The 27,783-nt window shown below is 38.0% G+C and overlaps 1 protein-coding gene across 1 annotated transcript in view; it reads right to left on the bottom strand.

Moving 5' to 3' along the window:
- Nucleotides 1-27,783, bottom strand: part of PAWR (PRKC, apoptosis, WT1, regulator) — a 50,483-nt gene that overhangs the window by 898 nt on the left and 21,802 nt on the right. The window contains exons 3-5 of the mRNA XM_009701070.1: nt 15,424-15,458; nt 6,748-6,895; nt 5,207-5,311 (exon numbers count right to left, since the gene is read on the bottom strand). Of these exons, the coding sequence (XP_009699372.1) occupies nt 5,207-5,311; nt 6,748-6,895; nt 15,424-15,458 (288 nt within the window). The remainder of the gene's footprint in view (nt 1-5,206; nt 5,312-6,747; nt 6,896-15,423; nt 15,459-27,783) is intronic.

Here is a 27,783-nt window from a genome sequence, read left to right on the forward strand (position 1 = left end):
ATGAATGCATCAAGAAACCAAAATAGGATGGGCATGATTATTTTATTGGCATATACAGAGAATGTATTACTCAGCTATTGCCTCTGCTCCCCAGGCTCCGCTTGTCTGCAACTATCCTGCTCACATATACACACCGCTGGTTATTACTGAGAGAAGACCTGTTTGGTGTTGTAAATTAAGTATCAGAATTTTAAGAAACAGTAGTGCTTGTCCATTTTCTTTTTGTTTCCCGTGAAAAAAATTAAAAGGCATTTTGTAACTTCTGTGTAAACTGCTACTGAAAGAACAGACAGCATACACAGTAATAATGGGTGCTTAAAATAGACTGCTCCCACCCCAAATGTTCATCCCTCTTCTACCAATTACCATATTTACCCAGTTCCCATTTCACTTCTTCACTTCCTACCAAGTCTTTTCAAGCCTTTAAAGTGAAAACCAGTGAAACTGCCTGTTTAATGTTAGCATTACTTCAGTAAAAATAATTTCATTGTACAAAAAGAAAAAACATGGAAGAAAGAGAATGATAATGAAAAAATGAATAAACAGAAAAGTGACCTCAAGGACACTACTTTAAAGTGGAAAATGAAAGGCAGGCACAGGAGGGAAAAACAGGATTGTCATTGGAGATCTTAGATGTCTTTTGATTGAAGTCTGCAAAACCCTACTGTTGCCATGCTAGATTAAACTTAAAACAGTAGGAGAGAAAAAATTTTCTCTCTTTTGTTCCTTTAAGTTGTTAAGCGGTGTTTGACATACGAAGCCTATTTTCTTTTTTTTTTTTTCCAGTGGAGTCATTCCAGAAGTGCATGCTAGAGATGTCTTTAATTGGTATAATGATTTTTAAAAGCCTCTTCAGTTTGCCAAGCCAAAATCCATATTGCAATACCTTCGCAATTACTTTATTGTTTTTGTAATGTGGAATCAAGAAATCACTAGCAGAAATTCCTCTTTGCTTCACAGAAGTGATGCTGCATCACAGTATGAATGACTTCCAGGAAAAACATTTGACCACTCCGACACAACAGATACAAGTGACTTTAGATATTTAAACATGGAAAGTTTTGATGGATAGCTACTATAAATACAGTTTACTATGTAATTGTAAGAAACACACTTTGTTTTCTCTCTTGTGCAGTTCAGATTAATAATCAGATGGAAGGGACAACACATTTTCATTAAAGTGATTTTTTTTTTTTTTTTTAGTTCAGTATACATATACATAATACTGTGATTGAACTTGTTAACCTAGCCATCAGATGCCTCAATTAAAACTTACCTAAAAACCTTCTGTTTAGAATAGCTGTAATTTACTCAAAATAAAATACTAGAAGTTTGTGAAATGTTTATGCTGCAAAAATAACATTCCAAAGATTACTACAAGTAAGAGTTTCTTGAATATGAGCCAGGAGAAATAACTATTGCAGTTTAAATATCTATAGAAACAACGGACTGAGAGATGCAGGTGGTTTTTGCCACTCTGAAATTTAAAGTTTCTTATTCAAAATTACAACACTGATTTATGCTTATTAGTAAAAAAGATGCAATAGCAGGAAAGCTTGGACTTTGTATACCAAAGAACCAATAACTACACAACTGGCACTAATTGGATTGTAAATCCTCACTGACAGACTCTCTCCAAACACACATTTAACTACAATGACATCTTAGTGAGGTCAGAGATGACCAAGTGTAAACTAGTCAACAGTTGACCTTAGCCTACAAATATTTAAATGTCTTGAGATGCCTTTCCCTTCAGACATTTGAGGTTTTTATGAAGCAATTACCCCTTTCTTGCAAAAAACGTGGTAGACATATGTTTAGTGGCTAATGTACTGCAGTGAAAGAATGTCATTTATGGCGGAAAGCCTTTTCTGTTTCTCAGTATAAATGCAGCTCATGTTCTTTAAGTATCTTTGTGATGTACTGACTAATCTCAGTAAAACTATGTTGTTACATTAAATAAATATATTTACTTAAAATAAGAAAAAGTCTGCCAAGAAGTTTTCAGGATTCTTGGAAAAAGTTTTTCAAGCATAACACAAGATCTTTGCCAATCAAGGATGCATCCATGGTTATGAACTGACTGAAACTTCTAGAAAGAGCCTGAGCAGTCAGAAAGCCATGCAATAAAATGGCATTTTAAGAAGTTACCCAGGCTCTTTGATGTGAAATTCTTTCTATATCTATGCAACTTAACATACAATAACTCTGTATTTTGATGAACACAAAAGACGGAGAAATACTATGAATGCATAGATGGTCAAATTTAGAAACCCCTATTTAGACTGCCTACCAGCAAAACTTTTTAAAAAGACCTCTGCATAAGCTCACTAAGTAAAGTTTAGTCCTTGGGACATCCTTTTATCTGAGTAGAAGGCTGAAGATCACAACTGTTCTTCCATGCAAAGCATCCAATCCTGGAGCCAGGTCTACAGAGTAATGTTCCATGAAGAACAGATAGATGTCCAAGTGCTGGCTCTCGTGATCTCAGTTATGATAATAAACCTTAGGCAAATATAACTACCCTATTAACTTCCATAACCTTCTATCATGGGAATTATACAGTATTTCTGCAGCTTTTGTTAATATTCTAAACCTTTCCTCTCTCTAAATCCATATGGATAGTCAGTATAGAAGCAATGGAAATCCAAGAGCTATTAAAAAAAAAGCAAAACCATATCTGTTTTAATGGAAGCATCACTTGAGGCATGGGTTCAAACTTTTGTAAGAAGACAAATTATTATGCTAGTCAAAGTTAAAGGCAGTTATTTCATCATTAAGAAAAGCCCAAGGGATGCAAACATAAATAACCTGCACTGCAATTAAGCCACCAGATAATGTTATAGCTATGATAAATGCTGACTTGATGGAGGAAAAAAAAAAACCCTATTCTCTTCTGCATTTAAGAGAAGCTACCTAGGGAGCACCAGTAAGATGGTTTTGTTGAGCTCATGGAAAGGTACAATTTTAGTCATCATATAACAAAGAGGGTTTTGAAAGGACTATATTCTGGTTTATGTTTTCTTTCCACACAACAAGCAGAAATTGCCATCATACTTAACACAGGCAAGGCACAAGCACTGCTTGACTTCACTGGTTTGGCTAAACCAGATCTGTCCTGGTTTGGCTAAAACAGGACCAAGTCTCTTTCAGTAGATTTTCCTTCAATTAAGTTTCATCTAAAGTTACTGCACTTTCTGAAGTTGACTACATGTTCTTCAGACACTGTCTGCTTTTAGAGTTGATGGCACTTGATATTTGTAGCTCTTGCTAAAGTAGTGGGATTATCATGCAAAGACCCATGTTTGTGCTTGTTCCTACAGGAACCAGAGTCACTGCAGGCTCTCTTGTGGTCCACGGGTGGGGAGGCAGAAAAGGGTCGCACCTGCAGGAAGCTGCAGACAGGACAGGTGACCAAGGACTGACCAATGAAGTATTCCATCCCATACATGTGGATACTCAGTATAAAGCTAAGGGGTGATCACGGGAGTCAGCACTCTTTCTTTTATGGCCAGCGTCCCGATCCATGCATTCCTGAATCTGGTTGCCATCTGCTGCTGAGTCCAGTCTGCGACATTTGGGTGCCCACCCTGCCCATGGTCCCTCGATCATCACTGGGATGCTCAATATTGGTTCTGTGTAATTTTACTTTTATTAGTAATATTAGTATTATTATACTCTTTCTCATTGTTATTGTTTTATTAAAGTTGTTTTGATTTTTCAACCCATAAGTCTCACTCCCTTTTCTCCTTTCCTTCCCCTCTGGGAAGGGAAAGGGTTAATAGAGAGCATCTGCCATCTGCTTTAAGCTCTACCCAGCCTTAAAGGGTGACATGTTCAAAGATGGTTTCTAGTCAGACACTCAATGGATTTAACTTAGGAGATCACACTTCAAATATAGCAGAAAAAAATAACATTGTTTCTGGAGCAGCAAACCTCGCAAACAGCCAGGGTCCTGAAACACAAGCTTTCAGTGATTTAGGTTGTTTTGATTTGTTCTTTCTGACCTCTAAGTCAGGAAGTCTGGTGTGACCAGCAGTATTAAGTAGCTTTTCCATTCATTATGTAGAAGGAATGACCATTTGCCTTGATTGTAGTATGGTCACCAGCTTAGATGCCACAGATTCTTTGCAGAATGGAAGAACAACATGAACATCAATTCCTCAATTAAAATAGAAATCTCTCCAAAACAGACAATATTTCCTTTATCTTACAGATTAACTTCCAACTTTCTTTATAAAAAAGATAAAAGATACCTGTTTCAGAATAATCTCATCTCCTTTCATTCTCTAGATTAGTTTGCAAACTTGTGAATGCTGTCATCCTTTGGTACAAATGAATAGTGCAAAGTGAAAGTTTGCCACTATACACATAGAGTTATTGTGTCTTGTTACTGCTGGATTGACCAAATCCAGTCCTGAAATTTTTTTCTGAATTTTTATGGGAATGTCTGCACTGGACTAGTGGAGGCATAATTCCCTAGTACATCCAGGCTCTGTACCTCAGTCAGGAAGTGCAACATGAGGACTTTTTAAAATTGGTATCTTCTATCAACTTTAACATTTCTCATCCTATGCCATTCCCAAGCATGTCTCACTCTTCTACCCGCTTTTCTCCTGCCTACACACCTTGCCTGAGTGATGCTAGACTGTGTTTTCTGCCCCCATCTTGTTCTGCCTTGGGAATCAACAATAAAGAGTATGAGAATATGTGTCAGAATATGAAGCACCTATTCCCAAATCTTTCTAAGATCTAAACTAGTATTAGTAATTAAAAGCTGACTAAAATGAAATTAAATTTATAATTACTTTGTCTAACAAAAGTCCTGGGCAACAATTTATTGAGAAAAATTGTCAACCCCCCAACTTAATTATTTCCTGGTATGCCACATACTGAACTTGGAAAGAAGAGGCAGCAAAGAACTTTTGCTTTTATAACCTTATTCTACAAACACGTATAGAAACAAGAAACTCTGGTACTCCAGTAACACACAATTTACAGAAGTTAATCATGACAAACAAGTCACCTGGGAAAAAATATAACTTATTGACAAGCCTCTTGAGAAGTTATACAAATACAAAAAAAACCCCACTTAATTCTCTTCTGACCTTGCCCAGTGGATGCAGGTGCCTGAAGCAGAGCACAAAGAATGCAGAGACTTTCACCCCCTCTTTACATAGCACCATATAAGAAAGTATGTGCTTACTCTGTTTAATAAATCAATTTCTTCCTTCAGTTTTCCAATTAGTTCCTCTTTGTCCTGTGTCATCTTCATTAATCTTGCATTTTCCTGTCTCTCCTTTGCAAGTTCCTAAAACCAGAATATAAAATGAAGTTTGAAATGTAATTTTTGGTTTTAAAAGACAGTTTTAAGTTATTACCACTTAAAACAAACAAAAAAAGAAGAAACCCACACACACACTTACCTGTAATTCCTTTTCTACAGCAAGTCAAATGCACATCTTCAAGCCCCTACATTTCAAGGAGCTAAAGAATCATGTCTAAGAAAATATTTTATCTACAGCAAGCCAGTGTGGTATCTCTGATTCCAGAGATAACATTTTAATTACTATTTAACTTAAGCATGAACCCAAAATTGGATAGGGGCCCAAAACAGAAGTAAATGTATAGTATTACCTTCCAAATTTGTTATATTGGGAGGGTTACTATACCGGGGGGGGCGGGTGCTGGTGTTTTTTTTTTGTTGTGTTGTTTGGGTTTTTAGTTGGGGGGGGGGGGGCGTTCAACCATTAACAAGGAATGAAGACTCACTGTTAGATCTGTGGGCCTAAATGTGAGAAAAAAATGAAAATGTCTATTAGGAGCTCAGTAAATCAAGGTTCAGAATACTGAAAGAAAGCCCTTAAATCTTCCTCTATTTTCTGTGTTACTGGCAATTAAATTATTTCAGAAGGAAGCTGATTTGAAAGGGAGGATTATGGTGTACTTCACTCAAATTAGGCTTCCCCAAGTCTTTAAAAAAAAAAAAAAAAAATAAAAAAAAATAAATCTACAAAATACGCTTTATTTTCATCCTTTACAAAAAAGATCTATTCAAATTGTATTTACTTGGTAACTTTCATCCATATGAATTCAAGAATATTTGGCAAGTTACCCACAAAAATCGACTTCAGAGGAAGACAAAGAAGCCAGTAATAGATTATACATATTACATTATTTAAGAAAATATTGTTTTAGGTGAAAAACTCAGGTTTAACATTACTACATTTTCCCAAAATTGTTTGTATGAAGAATGTCTGAAATAATGAAAACTTTGTTTTAAATACATATTTTAAATGTTTAAAACTTTAACAAACAACCAGATAGCAATAAAATTTTATAGTATTTCAGTACATTAAAAAATTCAAAACAAGAAGTAGATCAGAAACAGGCTTACTAATTTTCGGAACAGCCAGCAAGCCCCCCCTTCACCCAAATTATTTGCCCTGCGTTGGTCTGTCACAAGATACATACGAGAAATATGAAGAGCACTGCTGGCTCTCTAAGTGTATTATCTTTACCTCAACTACTTCTCACTTCTATACCAAATGAAAACTAAACATCTGTGATTAGAAAGTTCACATTCTTCTCAGTCCATCTGACTCTTTATACCTTTTTATAGACATAACTATCTGTACTTTAGGCATTTAGCATCATTTCTATACATTTTACTTGTAAATTTCGCCATGGAGTTTCAAAGGTACTTTACTTCAGATGTAAGCCATGCAGATGTTAGTTGGTACTCACCCTTTCAAGTTCCTCAATCCTCTTTTCCAAAGCGTTACTTGGTAGAGAACTGCCAGAAGAATTTGCATCCCTGCTGTATCTGCTGTAAGTTGTCCTGTCTGTTCGGGAATATCTATTCGGAGCATCGTCTTCTGGCACGTTAGTTGTGCTACAAAGGCAAAGAGCAAAGCAGACACCTATTTAGACATTTAACAAAATGGAAATGATAGAAGTAACAAGAAACGCTTTCCAAAGCACCCAATAGGTCATTCTAAATAAACTGCAGAGAACTTATTTCACAGCTCTTGTGTTGCTGAGAACTCACTAAATTCACTGCCTCAGGGAGTCAAATACTTGGATAATGCAGCTCTCATCACATAGGTAATCAACTTTAAACACATTCTATCTTATTTTTAAAGATTTTAAGGTTTTATTGACTGTGCACATTAAAAACCAAGCTAAACAACTTTATTTTAAAAAGTAAAGTACCACTACAGTTTAAATCATCTTTTTAAGCAGATGAAGACATAATGGATGAAAAATAAGTACACGTCCAAAATGAAAGAAGCTTACACATATCAACTCACTTTTCAGGAACTATGGATATGGCCTATAAGGAACTGGAAAGCAAACCAAAGTGAGAAAGTGATGCAGCCCAACATATTGATTCTATGCCATTTCAATATATTTTACTTTAGAACTTGGATACACAGCAGTTTGTCATAGCTCAGCTGGTAGGCACTTATTAACTGATGGTATGTTTTTTGTTTTAGATCATGTGTCTATTCCTTAAAAATCCCTGCCATGGAATCTTAACAGATAAGCATTGCAAATGCACATAAGCTAGTTTTAAAAAAAGCTTATGGGTTCTCCATCGTGATTGCTATGTACAAAACCAGTCCTAATTTAAAAATATATATGAGAAGTTAAGCATTTTCAAAGTCATAAATTTAACAGTGTTCTTCCTAATAGCTATTTTCTACTTAATAGCAATGTTATTTCTTATTTACCTTCAGTGTAGAATCTAATGAATAACTAAGAGCAGCAGAATAGAGTGCCCTGGGACCAAACAGAGAGATACAGAGCCTTCCCTGCTCAATCCACCAAAACTACACTTCTTAAACTTTGAAAATACACAACTAAAGAGCCAAAGACAAAAAATAAAACCACCTTGTTCAGTCTTCACCAGGACAACTCAAATGGAGATAAACAAAAGCCACCTGGACATGGTCCTGGGCAACCAGCTCTCCGTGGCCCTGCTTGGGCAGGGGGGATGGACCAGATCCCCTCCCGAGGTCCCTCCCAAACTCAACCGGTCTGTGATTCTGTGAAATCACGCAGCTGAAATTTGTATACAATGGTTTTCTAGAGCACTTAGGAAAAGAATGAAAAGCATTATGAGTATCCCTACAACATCTCCTTTGAAACATAGAAGAGTATATGATTAATGAGTTCGTTTAACGGTTTTGCATTTCATAACTCTAGAAAACCCCTGCTGACAACGTGCATATCTAGATGGATACAGTGCAAATCAAAAGCAGGATTATCTGGCAAAGGGCTGTCTTTTCATGGATATAAATATTGTTTTGCTCCAGTACGTGTGAAGTTTCCAAGGCACACTGACACAATTGTAAGGAATTTTGTAGCTTAATGTTATTACCATATTTAGCACTGTTTATTCTTCATCCAGAGGGTTTTTTTTTAAAAAAACATTTCTAGGACCGGATATGCATGTTGCAACACAACATAAGAGAAATATTTTAGCTTAACTCTATAAATTCTAGATTATTTAGCTTTCTGAAAGATGTGTTGGTTTGTGCTGTTAATGTCTCTAGGATAGATCACACAAAAAAGGCTTGATTTTTCATTACTCAAAAATGAACCCTTTTGCCAATAATCTGGAGTATCAACTCAGCTCCAGTGAGTGATATTGGCAGATGCTCCTACAGGAAAGTTAGAAGAAAGAACACCTAGATAAGAAGGGTTTCATTAATACTGAAAATTAAGACATTTTCTGCATTTTCCCTGGAACTCACACTCAAAAATTTCATCACCTATTTCACTGGGGAGTAGACCTTCCTGAACACATTCCTTTTCAGTATCAGCAAGTACAAAGGACATATCATGAAGACTTCTGGGAAATGGGATTTAAAAAAAACATTTAAGGAAGCATTGGTCCATAACCTAACACAAGGAATGTGACAAAGTTCATTATTTTGGCTGATATAACCAACGTTCAGTACACAGTAAACAGGAAGAAAACTTACCTTAGAATAACAGTACCACTGAACTTGGTGTCTATGCTTTACTAAAAGAAAATACTTATCAACCAGCCCCACAAAGATATCTCTATGGAAATATACTTGTATACCTGTATATTTTTATATATATATATAATCTATTTTATATTTATAAATATCTAACAACAGTACTACTACTACTAACAATCTGTCCAAACTGAAGAGCTTTGTATACTGCTAAGAAAACAATATGGGTTTATGCCTTCTTTTGGGGGAGAGGGGAAAAGAGCATGCATTTGACAGCAGAGCCAGTTTAGTTTGAGACTGCAACCAAAGCCTTGCTTCCTCCACTTCCTAACTGGATAAAGATTTACAAATACTTGGAACTTGGAAGTTGCTGGAACCTCACAAAAGGTACGAAAGAAAAGAAAGCCTATTGTCAGTAGATGTACATTGGCTAAAAGTGGTCACTAGCACCAGCAGAAAAATTATAGAGGTTTGCAAGTTGAAAAAATTTAGAGTCACTGCTCAGGAATGCAATTCAAAGCATATTCCACTTTTTAGCATTCAAGTAACTTATGTACGTGACTGTTTCAAGACTTGCAGCTGATACATCTATCCACAGGCTATGGTTGCACGAAACAGTATTTTAAAAATTATTTTTCAAGAATAGTATCTGAGATTGTATTTGTAGCCATATGTACACTGGATTAGAGTGCAAATGAGAATGCATCTGGATAGAAACATCCCACTCTACTGCTTCAAAAGGGCATGTTCGACAAGATGTTTAACAAAATTCAACTTGTTATTCCACTAGCTTATTTTCAATTAGCCACTATCAAAACCTCATTTTAAATGTGTATACCTGTGCTAGAACACTGAAAACAGAAAACACGTTTGCAACTTAAGACAACTTGCTTTTGAAAGTTTTTTCTGGCTGTACTTAAAATAAAAATCATATAGCAACATCAACTCACATTGCAGTTTGACTACTCTTACACAGAAACTAAAGTTTTGTTTTGGAATGCTGTTCTACTCATTTCCTTTAAAATAAAATCAGTTATTCATGCAGGGGCAAGTTTAACAGCAGTATTACAGAAAGGTGGAATAAAACTTCCTCCTTCCAACGTCTCTCTGGTTCTCTCAATGTCTTCCTGAAGCACCGTCCAAATTGCAATTTCATCCAATTAAAATCACCCAGCCAAAACCAGATTCCCTTGATTTCAACTACAACATGTTTATTTTTATTGCCAGAATCTTCTAACTCTACTGGATTTGGAAACTCCTAATGAATTATGTCATTGCAATCCAGTCAGTTGCTAACAGCTTCATTGGAAGAATAAGCAAAAGACAATTATTTCTGAATAGGCCACCTTGGACTTCTGTTACTTTGGACTGCTTAAGCCGCGTTTGTGGCTTTAAGAGCTGAGCTACGGAAAGGCAGTCTTGTCTTCTCTACAGCTGCACGTTCCTAGCCTCCTCCAGCTTTCCTGGCTCTGGTCTTCAGTTGACCGAGTAGGAAACCATTCAAGGAGCTGACGCAGGAATCCAGCAGCCCAGCAAAAGGCAGCCCTCGACTTTCAGCCACAGTGGCTACCTAAAGCATCACCCTGCCCAGCTGTATGAGCACTGGCACAAGGGACAGCGAGGAACTGCAGCCAGCTCAACTTCAACCATCAAAAACTTCTGCAGAAATAAACCCTAAGTGTTTCTGCCTTCTCATAACATCAGCATTTGCTGAAAAGGGGATACAAAAGTTAAGAAAAGCACCTTGGGTAACCCCGTCTATTTTAAGTGTTCCTATCTGGGCAGTAGTGGTCCTAATGTAACAAGGGAGATGAGACAATGCTTCAACAGCTAACCCTCGCTGCAAAACTCCCAAACACAGGCAAGCAGGCAAGTCTGGGCATAGTGTTATGAAAGAGTATTTTGCAGCTGTATTTTTTTTTTTTTTAATTAGTGAGACCAAGGTTAGTATGATGGAATGTAAATTGTTACAGTTTAAGCCTTGTAGTAATCTAAAAACACTGAGCAAGAGAATTTCAGCAGCACTCTTAACATTTCCTTCAGAGCACCTCAACTGAATACTCTGAAGCACTAGCTTCCTCTCTTCTGGTGGTCTCTTCTTCCTCATTTATTTTTCAACTCTTGCATGAATGTTAAACTTGAGTACAATACAGTCTTTTAGAATTAGTGGGCAAGGGTCTCCACCTGTTGGGTTCCATGTTAGTGTGCTGTACTACCCTAAAAAGAAGGGGGGGGGGGGGGGGGAAAAACTGACATTTTGTCTGGAAGCCATAAAACCATACCATATTGTATTCATTTCCACTAATAAACAAACTTATAAGGGGAACACACCCCTGAACCACTAAGAGATTTTAATCTAACTCTTTCTGTAAACTGATTCAGCCTGATCTGTCTGATCCACAAACCATGCAAAAAATCTTCTGGGTTATTTTAAATTCTGATTTGCAAGGTTTTCTTTTCAATTTAAGACATTTCTAAAAAGAAGCTAAATTGGTTCAAAAGGCAGTAGACAGTCTTAAAAGCAGGCTGCTAAAACAAACTCTCTGTGCTTACAAAAATATTCCTATGTCCACACACATATCTTGTTTTACTGTTATTTGCAAACAGACTTTTTAGTTCACAGAATGCAAGAGAAAAATAATTCATGTTTACATGTAGATTACACTCAAATATTTCAATAAACAGAATACACTTCGTCATTCTCTTGTTTGAGAAATCAGTGATGACACCAACTAAGCTGATAGCATCAGACCTGAATCAGAAAACCATTCCTACTAATGGCAATGTGCTTGTCGCTTTAAAATAACTACTCAGGAAACGGTGCAAAAACAGGTAGACCCAGTTACAGTAACAGTGGTCTGGAACGGCCAAGATGAGGCGTCTCACATTAAGAAAAGCTTAGAGAAAAACAAAAGATGAGGAAGTTGATGTGGGCTATTACAACTGAAGGATGCCTACACATTTTAATCATGTGAATGAAGCTCACAGTCAGGACAGATGGCTGATCACAGCTCCCAAATACCCTCAGGAACATGTCCTGTGGCCTCCATGTTCGCATGACCTTGAAGATTGTGGTCATGCTTTTAACAGATCTTACACCACCACTCCAGATCTCAACAGAACTATCACTTTCTTTTGAAAATATTTTATGTGGTTAATCATGCAACTGCAAAGGAACCCCTATACAAACTTTTGGTGTGTAAGTGTGGAAGTCTCTCAAATTCAGAAGACAGACTACAATTGTAGACTAAGATCCTCATTCCGAACTTTTATTTACTGCATAAGGAGACAGGCTCGGTTTTTCCAAGTCAGCCAGAAGAGAAGTAGAATAACACAACAGCAGCCAGCAGAGTTCATTTGTAAACATGTCTTCCAGTCAATGGACACCCAGTGAAATGGGTTTCTCAGCAATGTCATATAAACGTTTAACCATGGGCTGCTGCATCCCTACAAGGCAAAGTAGCCAGTGTGTGTGATTAAATAGGCAGTAAAATCTGTGCAATTCCTTGAGCCCTGGAACATACTGAAAGAACAGCAATTCCATGAGAACACACAGCACAGATCCTTCTCTGCTCTTCGGTCTCTCTCGTCTTGTTAGGTCCAGGAGGACGGGTATCTCAATGCAGACATGAAAACAGTTATATGGGGAGGGAAAGGGAAGGTACTGGAAGCCCAGGATGGTAACGGTAAACCAGGACTAGAAGTCAGAAGAGGACAGAGGATGGAGACAAAACAGGAAAAAAACCCCAATAAATCAGAAACATAACAGAGAGAAGGCTAGGATCTCAATGGTTACATATAAAGATGTAAGAGATGGGGGGGAGAGAGGTAAGAGTATCTAACTGGGCTAGGAAATAGAAACCAGTGAAGCGAAGAAAAATGCTGAGATGTCACTTCTGATGAAGAACTAGGGAAGAGGGAGAAAGCAAAAGAGAAGAAACAGGAGGAATAAAGATGGAGCAAAATGACCTGAAAATTTTGGGCAAATGCATTCTTTCCATAGGGGAGGGATTCCATAACGGAATCCAAGATTTCAGGAAAATATCTTTTTACTCATGCTGTCATATGGCTATAAAGTCTACTAGCAGTCTCTTCCCCACGCACGAAGTACTGACCACCTGTTGTCAGAGTAACGCAAGTCAACCTATGTGAGAACATGCTTTGCTCTCAGTTTGCTTTGAAAACCTAAGGGAGTACACCCAAAACTGTTAACAGCACATTAAGATGAACATATCTGAGCCTTCAAGCAGCTTATGGTCTCAATTCAGCCTTTTGGCATTCACATTCCAGTTCTAAGTGTAATCACAGAACGGCATTTTCAGTTTCCAAAGGACTTCTACTGTATTTGGGCCTTAAGTGAGATCCAAGTGATTTGAGTAAGAATTACTGCAGAGTCGGCTGTTTTCTGTAAGCCCTCCCCTTACTGCAGATGTTGGAGGGGGCAAACAAGCCAAACATTGTCAGAACAGAAGATGAGTCTGGTCCTGATGCCTTCAGCACTCATTCCAGAAAGTGAAGCCACTGGGAGACATACTTTGCTCAAGTACTCTTACCTGAAAAATTACTTCAGGGGAGGTAGAAATTTTCAAATATAGAGGAAAATCAACCGATAACCTTAACTCTATAATCACAGTGGGCATTGTATACCTCATGGAGGTATAGTTAGAATAAAACCCCCTTGGTATTTGCAAGCACTGGGCACTGTACTGATTTCACAAGAAAATAATCCTTTATTTTCAACATGAGGTTTGAAGATTATGCAATAAGTAAGATAGATGGCAACATATATAAACAAAATATTGAACAGCAGCTCACAGCAAGTCAGATTCCTCCTGAATGCAGTGCCAGTCCTGAGGGGGAAAACTGATGCACAAAGATTGTACATCCCACATATAACTAAAGCTCACTGAGGGAAGACTGCACAAACAAGTCTTATTTTAGCATTTTCTAGCCTTGGAGTTTCCTGTTTTTACAATGCTCAACAGAAGAACTAGCTCATTTTCAAATAAGCTATGAAAGTGATTGTGCAAACTTCTATTTATTACCACCCCCCACACAAGTTTTTGTGAGTGAGTATATACAGCACGTGAACAGAGTAAAGATAAGGTTTATGAAAAGCCACAAAGCACTATGACACCCATAGCTAAGCATTCAGCAAATAAAAATAGCAATGAAATTCTGCACAGGGACTGAAAAGGAAGTGGAGAGTGAACTAAAATGTGTTTGATTAGTCAGAAAGTAATCATGAAATTGTATAATTATTAAGGTTGTGACAGTAAGTCCACCCATTCTGCAATGACCAAGTGATTTAAAAAGAAAACCATACAGCAATAAAAAGCATCACTCAACTAGGTTTATGAGAACCCAGGAATGTAAATATAAGACAGCACCACACTACGAAGTCTAAAGCATAACAGGATAGGGTATTACTTTTTACAATGAGGGTGGTGAGACAATGGAAGAAGTACTGGATGCTCCATCATCAGAAGTGTTCAAGGTCAGGCTGGGTGGGGCTTTGATCAATGTAATTTAGTGGAAGGGGGCTTGGACAAGATGATCTTTGAAGGCCCCTTCCAATCAAGTCATTCTATGATTCTACAGGTGAACAAGTCTGAGGGGCTGAAAATACACCACTGAAGACTAGATAATTGTAGGTGCTCTTTGCACTTACTTCTACAGCAAGGATACATATACACAGATGAATTAACCACCTACACATTGTACATGATTAAAGAATATCTAAAAGAGAATACAGTCATGTGTCAAATAAAAATATGTTTACACAAATGCCTTGCTTCAGTTGATGTATTTTAGACCCCGTGTTACCATTACATTTTCCTAATAATTGTGATAGCTGTGCCAATATTAATTCCACATGGGCAAAAATTTCACACACTGGTGAGGTCCATCAAGAGCTTCTGAAATATTTTTCTGATTGAAGAACTTGAGTAATGGCCAGGGTAACACCTGGCTCAAAGACAAGCAAATAACAAACAGGACATGCTACATGTGGGCAGCATCCCCTACAACTGAGAAAGTAGTATGACAAAACCATAGAAATTTCTTTCAATATTATTGCAGAGAGCAACAAAATTATCTTCCTGTATTAAACATCAGAAGTCAGTGATTCATAAATTAACTGTGAAACTACTAGCTCCCATGTAATGTGTAGTCAAGTTAGACATTTGCTTGGGAAACTGTTGTGCAATAGTAAGACCCAGCAAAATACTAGCTGAGTTTATTTTAAAACAGTAGTGTAACAGAGGGGATTGCACAAATTTGCTGCATCTCTCAGGTCCTTACCCCCAAATCAGGCAATGTATCTACAGTAGCAGTATGGTGACCTCTACTACAAACACCTATTTAATCAACTTTATTTCTGGTAGAACTATGCATGTAGAGAAATCTGTTGTGTACAAAGATCTCATACCTTTTATACCTGCTTGAAACCATCCTGGAGGAGTCCTAAAAGAAACAGAAAGGAAAAACTGATTAACATTTTTCTTGTATTTGTACTTCCAAATACTTGATCACTCAGAAAATGAAGCCTGCAGTTAAGAGCAGGAGGCCCATGCCTCAAACAGCTGCTGTACAATTCAGTTTTGCACTATTTTGCTGTGAGGAATAGACAGAATACCAGGATTATTGCCGCCGTGTTACTGTTTCTGAATACCAGTTCAGAACCCTTAAACAACAGCTTCTGGTTACATCTTAAAACTGGATCGATGTACTCCATCCCCCAGCATCCAGCACATGCAGCTTACCAAAACAGTATACACGTTGCCACCAACACGCCTTCGCTATCACTACCAATATGGAAATGCTTGTGCACTTTGGTAGCTGTTCATCTACTTGTCCAAGAGCAGCAGAGCAAAATTGTTCCGCTTCTTTGCACTACTGCTGTCCTGGACAGAACAAAAACTGAAGCTGGCAAGTAGTCTGGGTTGAGACCTAAGTCAATTTATTACGCATCAGCTGGGTCATGGTAACTACCGGAATGCTCTTCGCCACGCTAACCCAGGTGTTACAACCTGGCTGACCTCAGTTTCTCCCAGGCTACTGAATTTGTCTTCTCCTGGCACCTGCTGTTAAGCTGGTAGGCTCAAAGTCTGTATGTGGACATTCTGTGCACTCCGTCAGACAGTGACTTGTCAAGCTATGGTAAGTCAATTTTTAGGTCATTGCTTTCTAAGCACCTGCAGAAGCTTAATGCATTCTGACTACAAACTTAAAGAATACTCTGTGTAATCTTTGATTGCTATTTGGAAAGGAACTTCCAATTGAAATAGCGAGAAACAGAACACATTTTAAATAAGAGTTCAATGGTGCAAGGGCTGTGCATCTGGCCCTTCAAAGATGCATAAATGCATTACTTGCGGATTACAAGTTTTATTGGCTTTTTTCCTAGCTTGAGGTAAAGAATTTCAATACTTTTCACATTCCCACAATGCAGTAAGACGCTTTCACTAAGAATACATTTTGTTTGAGTTTTTTTGTTGGTTTGGGGTTTTGGTTTTTTTGGTTTTGTTTTGGTTTTTAAATTTGAAAAAATCCATTATACTTTTATTCTGGTTCTGTAAAGATGGAACTGGAAACAAAAGAACAGTGGGGAAAAGGGGTCATTTATTGTTACACAATCCCTGAAAAAAACATTAATGCATTATGTACAAATGAGAAAACCTGAAAGAATATATTTGCAATAGTGCTATGTTTGTAGTTTCCCAACACCAGTCTGATCACCTAGAAAAATTAAGACATGTTTCAACTCGTAAATGATGGCTCAGATTAGACAGAGTAAGTCCACAAATATTTTTTAGGATGTTGTAAGAACACAAACCAATTATTTTATTAGTCATAGACAAAACTCCCCCCAGTATCAGTAAATATTAGGTAAAAAGCCAGGAAAGAATATTTAAGGAGTTAATGAACTAAGCAATTGCCTTTACTTCAAAAAATAATGGCAAAGCACAAAATTCTAACTATTTATGACACTAACTGCAGACAAAGGAATGAGTTTTCAAAACAAGATGCAAGAGAAATTCCATCCCCTCTGAAAATCCTACAAAACATTACACTTCCTTCACTGATCAGTGCATTAATGTCTTTGCAAGTAAACAAGCTAAAAAAATACAATAAAAAGAATATTATATTATAAAAAATAAAGCTGGCAAAAAATACTTGTATTACAGAAACAAAACTTAAAAACTTAAAGTGTGTTTTATTTTATGAAGCATTTTCAGCTTCTGCAATATGTGATGCATTTTCCCTAATATATACACAGAAGAACAATATCCAACAAAGTTAAATCATGAGCATTATTTAAAAAAACCCACAAAGTGGTGTAAAATTGCTATTTTAACACTCATAACTATTTTATCATTGATGACAGCATCTGAAAAGTAGCAATTCACAGCTGTGAAACAGCAACATAATTTCACCTCTAAAAAGGCAAGGAAACAGAATTTGAAATGGTATCAATGCTATTTTTAAAGTTTACTAAGGGTACGTTATCTTTGAAAGGTCATGGTAGTAGGAGGAGGTTTCAGAGGACTGGAAGGAAGTAAATGTCACTCCTATCTTCAAGAAGGAAGATCCAGGGAACTACAGGCCAGTCCTTATCTCAGTCCCTGAGTAGGCGATGGAACAAATCCTTAAGGACAAGGTGAAATGAGCATGGGTATGTGAAGGGGAATCCTGCCTGACCTGACAGCCTTCTACAACAACGTGACTGGCTCAGTGGACGAAGAGAGAGCAGATGATGTTTAGCTCGATTTCAGCAAGGCTCTCAACACCTTCCCACAGAACATATGTACAGATAAACTGCTGAAATACGGACCAGGTAAGTAGACTGTGAGGTGCAATGAAAAGTGACAGGACTACTGGGCCCAAAGGTTTACAAACAGCAGCACGAAGTCCAGCTGGATGCCAGTCACTTACCAGGGGTTGATACAGGGGCCAGTACCATTTAATGTCTTCATTAATGACCTGAACGATGAGACAAAGTGCACCCTCAGCAACTTTGCAGACTACACCAAACTTTGATGAGCGGTTAATAATGCATCAGATGGTTGTGCTGCCATGCAGAGGGACATTGACAGGCTGGAAAACGGGCTAACAGAGACCTTGTGAAGGTCTAAAGAAGAAAAATTCAAAGTCTTGCACCTGGGAAGGAATAATCCCAAGCACCAATACATGCTGTGGACCGGTTGGAAAGCTGCTGTGCAGAAAAGGACCTCGGGGTTCTGGTGGACACCAAGTTGAACATGAACCATAAATGTGCCCTTGTAGCAAAGAAGGACAATGGCATCCTCAGGATGCGTTGCCAGCAGGTTAAGGGAGGCGATCCTTCCTCTCTGTTCAGTTCTGGTGAGGCCACAGCTGGAAGGCTGGGTCCAGTTCTGGGCTTCCCGGTATGAGAAAGACATACTGGAGAGGGTCCAGCAAAGGGCCACACAGACAATCAAAGGTTTGGAGCCCCTGACACATGAGGAAGTAGTTTCACCTAATATGTTAAGATACACGTTGACTGGATATGAAACCTGAAATGCTGTATCAATAATATCAGTCACAACTCTCAGTAATGACGGTCTCAGAAACATCTTGATTGTCCCATTAGCCACAGACAAGTGGTTCAACTCTCCTTTTATGCTTGGATAGAAAGAGAGACACGTAAGTGCCTGGGTCAAAATTTTGCCCAACTGTCCATAGATACAACTCTTGCCAATAAAGTAGAAACTCTGGGCTCTAAGCTTCCTCAGTTCTGATTGTTTAAATAGCTTCTTTTTCAGGAAAATGCTGAAGACTTGACATAATGTCATGCTTCCTGGTGAACATTAGCCCCTGCTTACAGTGAAACACAGAATTCACGAGAATGGGAGAGTTTGCATGTGACACTGTAGTTTAGTGAAGCACATATACCCTTGTACAAAGAAACCTCTGAATCTTAGATGCTTATTTTCTACTCTAGATACCAAGGGGTGCAATGTATGCATCATATACCATCAAATTTGATAAGACCTTTTCATATAGTAAATGCAAATATAAGTTGCAAACCAATTTATATACATAGACTTGTACATTTACCTCAACAGGAGACTTCTAAAAGTTTGGCAGTACTATTCAGAAAAGCCAGTTCTCCAGAAAAAGAAAGCTGGGAAAGCAAACAAATGCTCAGGGACAAAGTACATGGCAAATACTCTCATTTGCTACAAATGACAGCTGTTAAAACTAAAAACAAACAATTAACTAGGCCTTTGTAACATATGTTTGTACAGCAAGTATTAGTGTTTTTTATTTTTGTAGTTAAAACTAACTATGAACAAAAAGTTAAAAATATACATCTGATGCATAAAACCGATTTCCTCTGATAATTAAATTATTACTGCAGATTTGGTAAATTGTGACTTTTATTATTTTGGAATCTCTAACATAAATGCAAACCAATCACTCTTTAAGGTGACGATGCAAGCACCAGGGAAATATATTATTTACCTCTGTTCTCATGTTATGAAATTTATTTTGTGCGTGTAATTTTTCCAAAAGTTGCTGGGAACAGGAATATACATCGTTATACTATAAACAGCATTATGTATCTATTAATCAAAAATTAATGGAAGCTTTCAAACTATTGAAAAGCTCTTAAAATGAAACAAACATCTCTTATAATTTAAGATCTTGTCTCCTCCACTACTTTCAGAAAAGTGAAGGGCTGGCAGAAAATTAAGAAGGGGAAGGAGAAACAAGTAAGATCCCTGTACTGCAAAGAATTAATGTAAAAGCATATTATTAGGCATATATAAAAATACTAATTTACAAATCTTGTTTATAGTCTTTAATATTTTTAAACTTTGAGTTTTTGCCCATTTTTGAAATACCTAGTCATTACCATAAAAAAAACAATTATTTTGACAAATAATTCATATGAGCAGTGAAGAGATCAGTTTATTTGGAACCTCTCCCTTTGAAAAAGGTATTCTCTTTACTGCCTGTGGAAATCCTGAACAGAAAAGCAATCAGTAAAGAAGTAATCCCAACAATTATGCAAATTATTTCCTTCATACTGGTGAAAAAAATATTGCTGCCAAAGACATCTAACAACATCAGTTCTTCCTCCAGGGTTGAAATCAAACACTCTCTTCAATATAGTATTCAAAACACAGCTTTAAAATTACTTTTACTTATTGCATGTGGCCTCTGGCAGCTGCATTATCTTTTAACAGTAAATACTACGGCTGCTAATAAAGTATATAATCAAGGAGTCTTGCTCTTGCTCCATCTCAAGTGGGAGTTCAAGAACGCTGGAGACTGACATACGTCAGCATTGCTCCAGAAAACTGGTCATGCTCCCTTTTCATGTCTACATGAAGTCTGCATGTCTACACAATGTCTACAACAGTGTTTGTGCAGCTATGTATCAATGCACAACAGGTGTGATCTAAGTGAAAATAACCAAGAAAAAAGCAAAGATTTGTCTCATTCCACATGAGCTCCTTCATCTGATTCACCACACATACCTGCTGCACAAAGAGAATGTGTAAGGGCACAAAAGGCAGCTGAGACCATTTCCATTAATGAAACCATTTACCACCAACTAAATTTCTGTCAAACCAGGATGGAAGCAACTTCGCTAACTCCCCTCTCTGCTCCTGGCTCATCCTGGTATTTCATATGGCCAATTCAGAGATTATATAAACAAGCTGGTCATCAGGCTTTAAATAAATAGAGTTGTCTGTGTTTACAAGTGTCTGACAAAGATTTCCAAATGTTAAACCAACCCTGCCATTACAAATCCGCTAGTTAAAATCCACTAACAAACATTGTTTTCAAACACATGCAAACTCTGGAGTCAGCTGGACTACGAAAACAGTTCACTGGAAGCCCCTGAAAGACTAACTAAAAGTTTCACAAACAATTAAAGCAAATCGCCTGGAACAAATCAGGCTGCTAGGGTATGCTGGCATATATGCTGGCACATAGAATACGTGCAGTGTGTTAGAATTTGACTATACACTAGTGTAAATTATGACTACATAATGGTATTCCAACATGCAAGGTTAAATTTTGACTGAAATTAGGCATCAAAACAATTTATTTTTTCATATGTAATCCAAATATGGGCTGCTTACAAAGTTTCCTGTATGTTCTTCAAGATGTGAGCAAATACCACTTCACTGCATAGAGGAAGGAGGTCTGTTGCTGGGCTTTCTTGCCTTTTTATATACCAAGGAACAGGAAGATTCTGTCTCGATCCAGCCAATCAAGTAAACTCCAATCTCCTTCATGAGTCACATCTTGATTAACTACATATACTTTCTTCTGACATTCCGTACAGCTTTACATTGCCATTTCCTTGGAAACAGCAGTTACGTATCTTCTGCAATGCAGACAGTTTCATTCAGATATTAAAGTGAGATAACATCTGAACGCTTGACAACTGAGAGGCAATCGATCCTAATACAAACCGGGAATAACTGCAGGTGTGAAAAGTAGGAGAAAGAAAGATGAAATATACTTCTTCCCCCTCCCATCAAAGTTTCCCAAAAGCAAGCATCTCTCAGAAGCAGTAGAGTCATGGAGATACCATTTACCTTCCATTCCTGATTCTAAGTCCCTTGAAAATTTCTAGAGATGTTTTTCATGGAATACAACACAAATTCAACTTTGAATGGAGATGGAGGGGGGAAATCTCCACTCATTATTTCCACAGAAACCATTCTTTTCAGAAGCACTCTAAGGTGCTTTCAATAAGCTTAAAGCAGCAATTATATCGCTGAACTACTTGCACCCCTTGTAGCTGTGCACTTTCTAGATCTCAACTTGGACAGAATACTCCTACGTATAAAACCATCCCAGACTCCTTCCCCTCCCCTTATTCTCCTAGCTGCCAAGATTTTAAGTCCATTTCCAAGATTCATTACATTTTATTTTTTCCTGGTGTGGGTTTCCTAGGGATGACCTTGAACACTCTTTACTCACCCAATAAATCTCTTTTATAAGCAGTCATTCTAAAAATGAGGCTTTATTTCTAAAACCGCTAAGAAAGCATGAAGTTATCACCACCTATTAATCAGTTACGAAATAAACTGAAACAGGAATCTGGCAATATTAAACAAAAACAAAACCTGACCTAGTGTTCTTAAATAGACTGACAAACTTTTTCGTATTTTGATCTTCCTTTGATTTGTACTCTGGCAAGTTGGAATCAACACATTTTAAAAGAGCCTTGTTTAATCTACAACCAATTGATCTTTTTAAAACATGCCACAATGAATAACACATTAACAGAACAAAACTTCGAGCATGAAAAAGACATTCCTATATTCTGGAGATTAAAATTCAATTGCCAGAACTATTTTGATATTGTGGCACCTAGATACTTAATTCCAGATCAGCAATACAGAACAACCTCTTCCATGTGAAGCAGTTGATGTCGATAAGCAAGACCTAGGAAAAAAAAAGTCTCCAAACACAGAGTAACCTAAAAATTAATCAGGACAGCACCACAAATTACCAGTTTCCTAGACTGACTTTGAATTTCCCAGGCCCTTTCACTGCAGCCTATATGAAATCCAGCCTCTTCTACCTCTTGACTACGCAGTCCTTTGGGGAGAAAAGCTATTCAATTTCTTTTTTCAAAAGGGAAATCTGAAAATACGTCATTCTCTGTGATGTGTATGCATTTCTGGACTGTGGATGAATGACATCCTAGGTGGAAACGCTGCAGTTCTCTTTACCTGACAGAGCAGAGCCTCAATGAAGTACTGCACATCCAATATGCACATGCGCAGAGCCTGTTCATACGCTGGTTTTACTTTTCTAGAGATCAGAAGCAATGAAGACAACCGTGCAAAGAACGCCTCTTCCCAAGATCTGCTAGGACCCCAGGGTACCTCTGAGCTCTGGCTCAGCCCTGGCCTCATCCGGCTCCTCCAGAGGGACTCAAAGGTTCCCAGGCGCAGCCTGCCTGGGCCCCACATCCCGCGGGCACGGAAGTGCCCCGGCCCAAGCCTGGCCAAGCGGGAAGCATGGTTCAAAGGCACTCGAGTGCCTCGAAGAAGAGCCGGCCAGGCTGCAGCGTGGGCAGCAACAACCAAGTCTGCCACAAAGACGTTCATTCTGTCCTGACCCGCTGAAATACATTTGCCCCATGCTCCCAAAAGTATTCTGTAGTACACACGTTATCTGTCTCTACTTCACAGGATAAAATCCAGCTATTCCAACCAGTAATTACTTGTCCAATTGTGAAGGAAAAAAAAAAAAATATATAAGTACACCAGTCATTAAACTGTGACACAATTTTAGGTCACACTTATTTCATATCACGGTAATATAACTTAAAAATCTTATCATAAGGTTTTTTTATCTGCTCTTGCACAAGTCCATAGTTGCAAAGGTACGAATGTTTCGTATGAAGAAAAACCTCATTACAGAACGTAACTTCTTGGTGGTTCTTTGCCTAAAAACCAGTATGAACTAAATCTAACGCCTAACTTTTTGTGTTACTTCTTGGCCAATACAGTTTACAAACCTATTTGTATTTTTATACAAACAGAGCATTTTAAAGTTTATTGGTTCTTATAGTTCACCAGTATCTCTTATTAAGCACTAAAATAGATGTAACACAAAACCACAGAATGGATAAGGTTGGAAGAGATGTTATATTACATATATTATATACTTACATATAAGTGTTTTTATATAACATCATCTCCTGTTAGATTGTAGCATATTGTTTTCATGTTGATCGATAAACAGTCATGTAATTTAAGTAAGACTATAGTATGTTTGCAATGTCGTAGAGGTTTCAAAATTATTTCCTATAACTTGTAAAGCAAAATAAACCAAATTATTAATTACAGATAAAAATTTGCTTAGAAAAAGGAGACACTAATATGAGAGAAAATTTAGGAAATACAGTGAAAACATCATTTCCACCTAGTGATGAACCTGTGTACTGAGCTAAAACCCAAAGGAGTGGGGAAAAAGGGAAAAAAACCAACCAAACAAAAAACTCCACAAATCAGATTGGAAAAACAAATTTGAGTCAGGGAAAAGTTCAGTGTGCTTACTTAAGTGAACCTTAATATTATTTTCTTACAGCCTCATCTACTACCTTTAATTAATACATAATTAATAAGGACTTCAAACAAGAGCTAACATAGACAAGCTAAAATGCCTGGGTGCAAGTGATAGATATTATTCCTGTGCAGTCAACAGAGTTATGACTCATCTCCCTGATCACATAAAGCCATGAGGCCACGGAGAAATACTGCAAGAATGTCTAGGGAATCAAATCAGACATCTAACAGGAAGGTAAGTATCTTCAATTCAATCAAGAAATCTGTCAAGGACGTTAGGTGAGAGGAAAAATTTAAATACCTGCAGGTAAAACAAAACAAAACAAAAAAGTAACTCCCAGGGAAGTCAAGTGTTATCAAGAAGAAAACAGCTCCCAAAACCAAAGAAACTGGAAATACTCACTAAAATATATGAACAGCATTTTTTCTTTATTTGTTATTCTCCATTTCTATAGCCAAGCAATATTTGACACCAAAGAGCCAGAACTAGAGTGCAGGACAAGCAATTAGGCACTCAGAACAAAAGCCATGAAGGAGCTGATTAGATCAGGCTGACAAAGCCTGCCCAGATCTCAGGTGACTCACTGACAGAGCAGAGCTGGAAAAAACGATCAGACAGACAGTGATTATATCCCACATATGACCTTCGTGGATCAGTGTCGAATAGTCATAAACTGAAAACACAGGCCTCCTAAAATTCCCTGAAAAGGAACTTGGAAATACTTGCAGAAAGCTTGCAAATGCAATGTGTCAGTCAGTCATAAAAAAAATAAAGAATCAATACATTGCCAGAAACCTGAAGAACACCTCCAATGCATAAGTAAAAAGTACAGGAACTAACACACACAACCTGATGCCGAAACAGGAGAGCATTTAAAAAAAAAAATTCAGACAGACATAAACCTTTAGGGCTCAGAGAAATTAAGAGAGTAGTGTCAATTCTTAAGTCTTTTCCAACCCTATGATTCTAGGTTCTCAAGTCACAGAAGAGCTAAGTCATGATATGAAACCCACAGCAGAGATGATGACAGTGAAAACACAAATAAAATTTGATGAAGTACTTCACAGCAAGTGTAAATATAAAATCCTGCATAGAGCTATATGCATGACCCCTTCACAACACTCCCAAAATTATTTTCAATGGGATTTTTCTCGCATTTTACAGAGCATTATAACTTTTTCACCGTCACCTTAGAGTGCTGAGCTGCTTGTTGACTTGTCTACACCGTGGTTTGCACATTATGTACTAGAAACACAACTAGTGATCAAACCAGATTCTTCAGTAGAACTAGTTTAAAGCAAGGAACCATCCTGCCCACCTCTACTAAGTGCTGGTTCCAAGAAAAGAAGAGAGGCCCTTGTTGGTGAGTTTACCAGCAGAATGGGCCTGACAGCTTTTCCTAACAAAAGAGTAAATGGAGACAGACAAGCCAGAGACTACTCTATGGCTCCAAAGCCAAGTGACACAGAGTCGCCACATCCATAGTCCAAAGCACTTGATGGTGGGTCTCCTCCATGTCCCATGTAGTGTCCCTAAGAAATAATAATCTGCAGGTTCTCCCCATCAAAAATATCTGAAATAACGTGAGGGCTGAACTACAGCCCAAAGTGGTGTTTTCATAGCACGAATCCTAGGTCTGTGCTGCACACCCCACTGTGTTGACTAAGGGCATGCAGCTGTTCCTGAGCTAGCAAAGGCTAGTAATGTCCTCCCAGCACTATACAGGCAGCCAAACCTGGTGCTGTGATGTTCATACTACATGCAAGGACTGATTCCTGACACGTTATTCCTCAGTCAGTCCCCAGGTATGATACAGGAGAGCACTAGGTAGCATGAACCAAAACTCTGCCAGAAAACCTTACTAATAACTCAGCCACATGCTCTATCAGCAGTGCAGCAGTTGAGCTCACACCCAGGTCTTGCTCCTTCAGCAGTATAGAATTAGTCCGGCTGTCTCCACCAAACAACTCTGAATTCCAGATTCCCTCACCTTCCTGAGCCATCACATTAATTACACCAGACTACAAGGGTGTAGAGAAGCAGGCTCTTCTCCAGCCTCACACCACTATGGAACTGGAATACGCAGCTTCTAAATGCACAAGCACATCCGGGTAACTACCACTATGATACTCTCTAAGTTAGAATGAATAACACAAATGTATGATCCATGTTATATAAATGTTTGACAACTATTGCTACATCTATTTCTGCAGAGCTGTATAAATTCCTGCTCATCTTTCTGCAACAGTGAGCAAGTTGTCTCCTCTCTCCACCTTACACAGAGACTTTCAGCAGGGATCCCCTTGGTCCATGCAGGTTCTTGCAGAAGAGCGTCCTCCCCCTCTGTATGCACCCCGCAAGTACTTGTAACTCCATTATCTAGGCTTTAGACGTCTTCCTGGCATGAAAGCAGTATTAACTATATAACTCTCTCTAGAATAGAATAGCAGAAAAGTGCAGGAATCAGGAATATTACCATACCTTACAGAAACTTTTGACATCAGTCAGGCTGTGTCATGTACAAGTAAATATGGCAGGAAGTCCTTCCTTTTTCAATAAATTTGTATTTACCCGAGGACTCTTCTTCCCACAGAAACCTCAACTACAGCGTAACCTTATACTCTACAAGATCACATGTTTCGCCCCCCCGCCCCTCGAAATTTTAAAAGAAGACTAGGAGGAGATACCCACTTAGACATCATCATTTTTTGACAGCTGAACTGAATTTCCATATTGGCTTTTCCAGAGGTAAAACAATCTTCTCAAACCAGCATTCAGTTAGCGGAGTTAAAAAGTGATGCCATCCAAAAAAAAGAAAGCAGGGGCTTCACGTGATGCACCTGCTAACTGCTCAAAACATCAGCTGGGAATTTGAGAAACTGCTTCCTATTCCTTATGGCCACACAAAGGCTCCAAACCAGTGTAACTCCAGCTAACGCACCAGTTTATGCAATCCTGGAGCATCGCTTCATGAACTCAACAGTGAAAGAAACAAACAGTGCAACAACAAAACAAACGCCAGCTCATACAGGCTGAGTACATCGCAGCAACATCGGTAGATAAGAGAAAAAAGAAGAAAAGTAAACAAAGTCCCAAAACCCCAAAATCTTAATGGAAGGATCACAACCAAACTTGAGAGAAACTACAAGGAAGAAATCCTAACTTACACACTTTGCTTCCCCCTTGGTCTGCACAAGGATTTAGAAATCACCTGAAGAGCAGGCTATGCCAAAACCCCTGCAGTTCCTAGTCACAGCTGTGAATCTAAAACTGGAATTAAGAAGCTTCCACACTGCCTCGCCTTCAGAGACACAGGCTTGATCCAGTTTTAGTTTTCATGCACATCCTGTGATGAATAATTAAACATGTGCACAGGCACACAAAACCAAGTATTCAGCTATAAGAGGCTTAATGGGTACATTTAACTTTATTTACTGGGAGTGAAGTGCATTCCTGAAACAAAATTTTAAGCTTAAACTACTTATCCACTAAAATAAACTTTACTGAACACAGATGTTTTAAAATGTTCATCATTTTGTATTTCTTTCAAAGAAAAGCAAGATTTGCTTATTGAAGGTAATCAAATTTATGCTGACAGTGATCAAGCACTGAACACAAATATGCCTTCCACAAACAAACGGAAAGATTTCTCTTTTTGATCAGCTGTTACGAACAAAAATGTTGATAACCATGTATTAGTATTTACCTACAA

The sequence above is a fragment of the Cariama cristata genome, unplaced genomic scaffold (assembly GCF_000690535.1).
Source record: "Cariama cristata isolate BGI_N322 unplaced genomic scaffold, ASM69053v1 scaffold2515, whole genome shotgun sequence".
NCBI classification, from domain to species: Eukaryota; Metazoa; Chordata; class Aves; order Cariamiformes; family Cariamidae; genus Cariama; species Cariama cristata.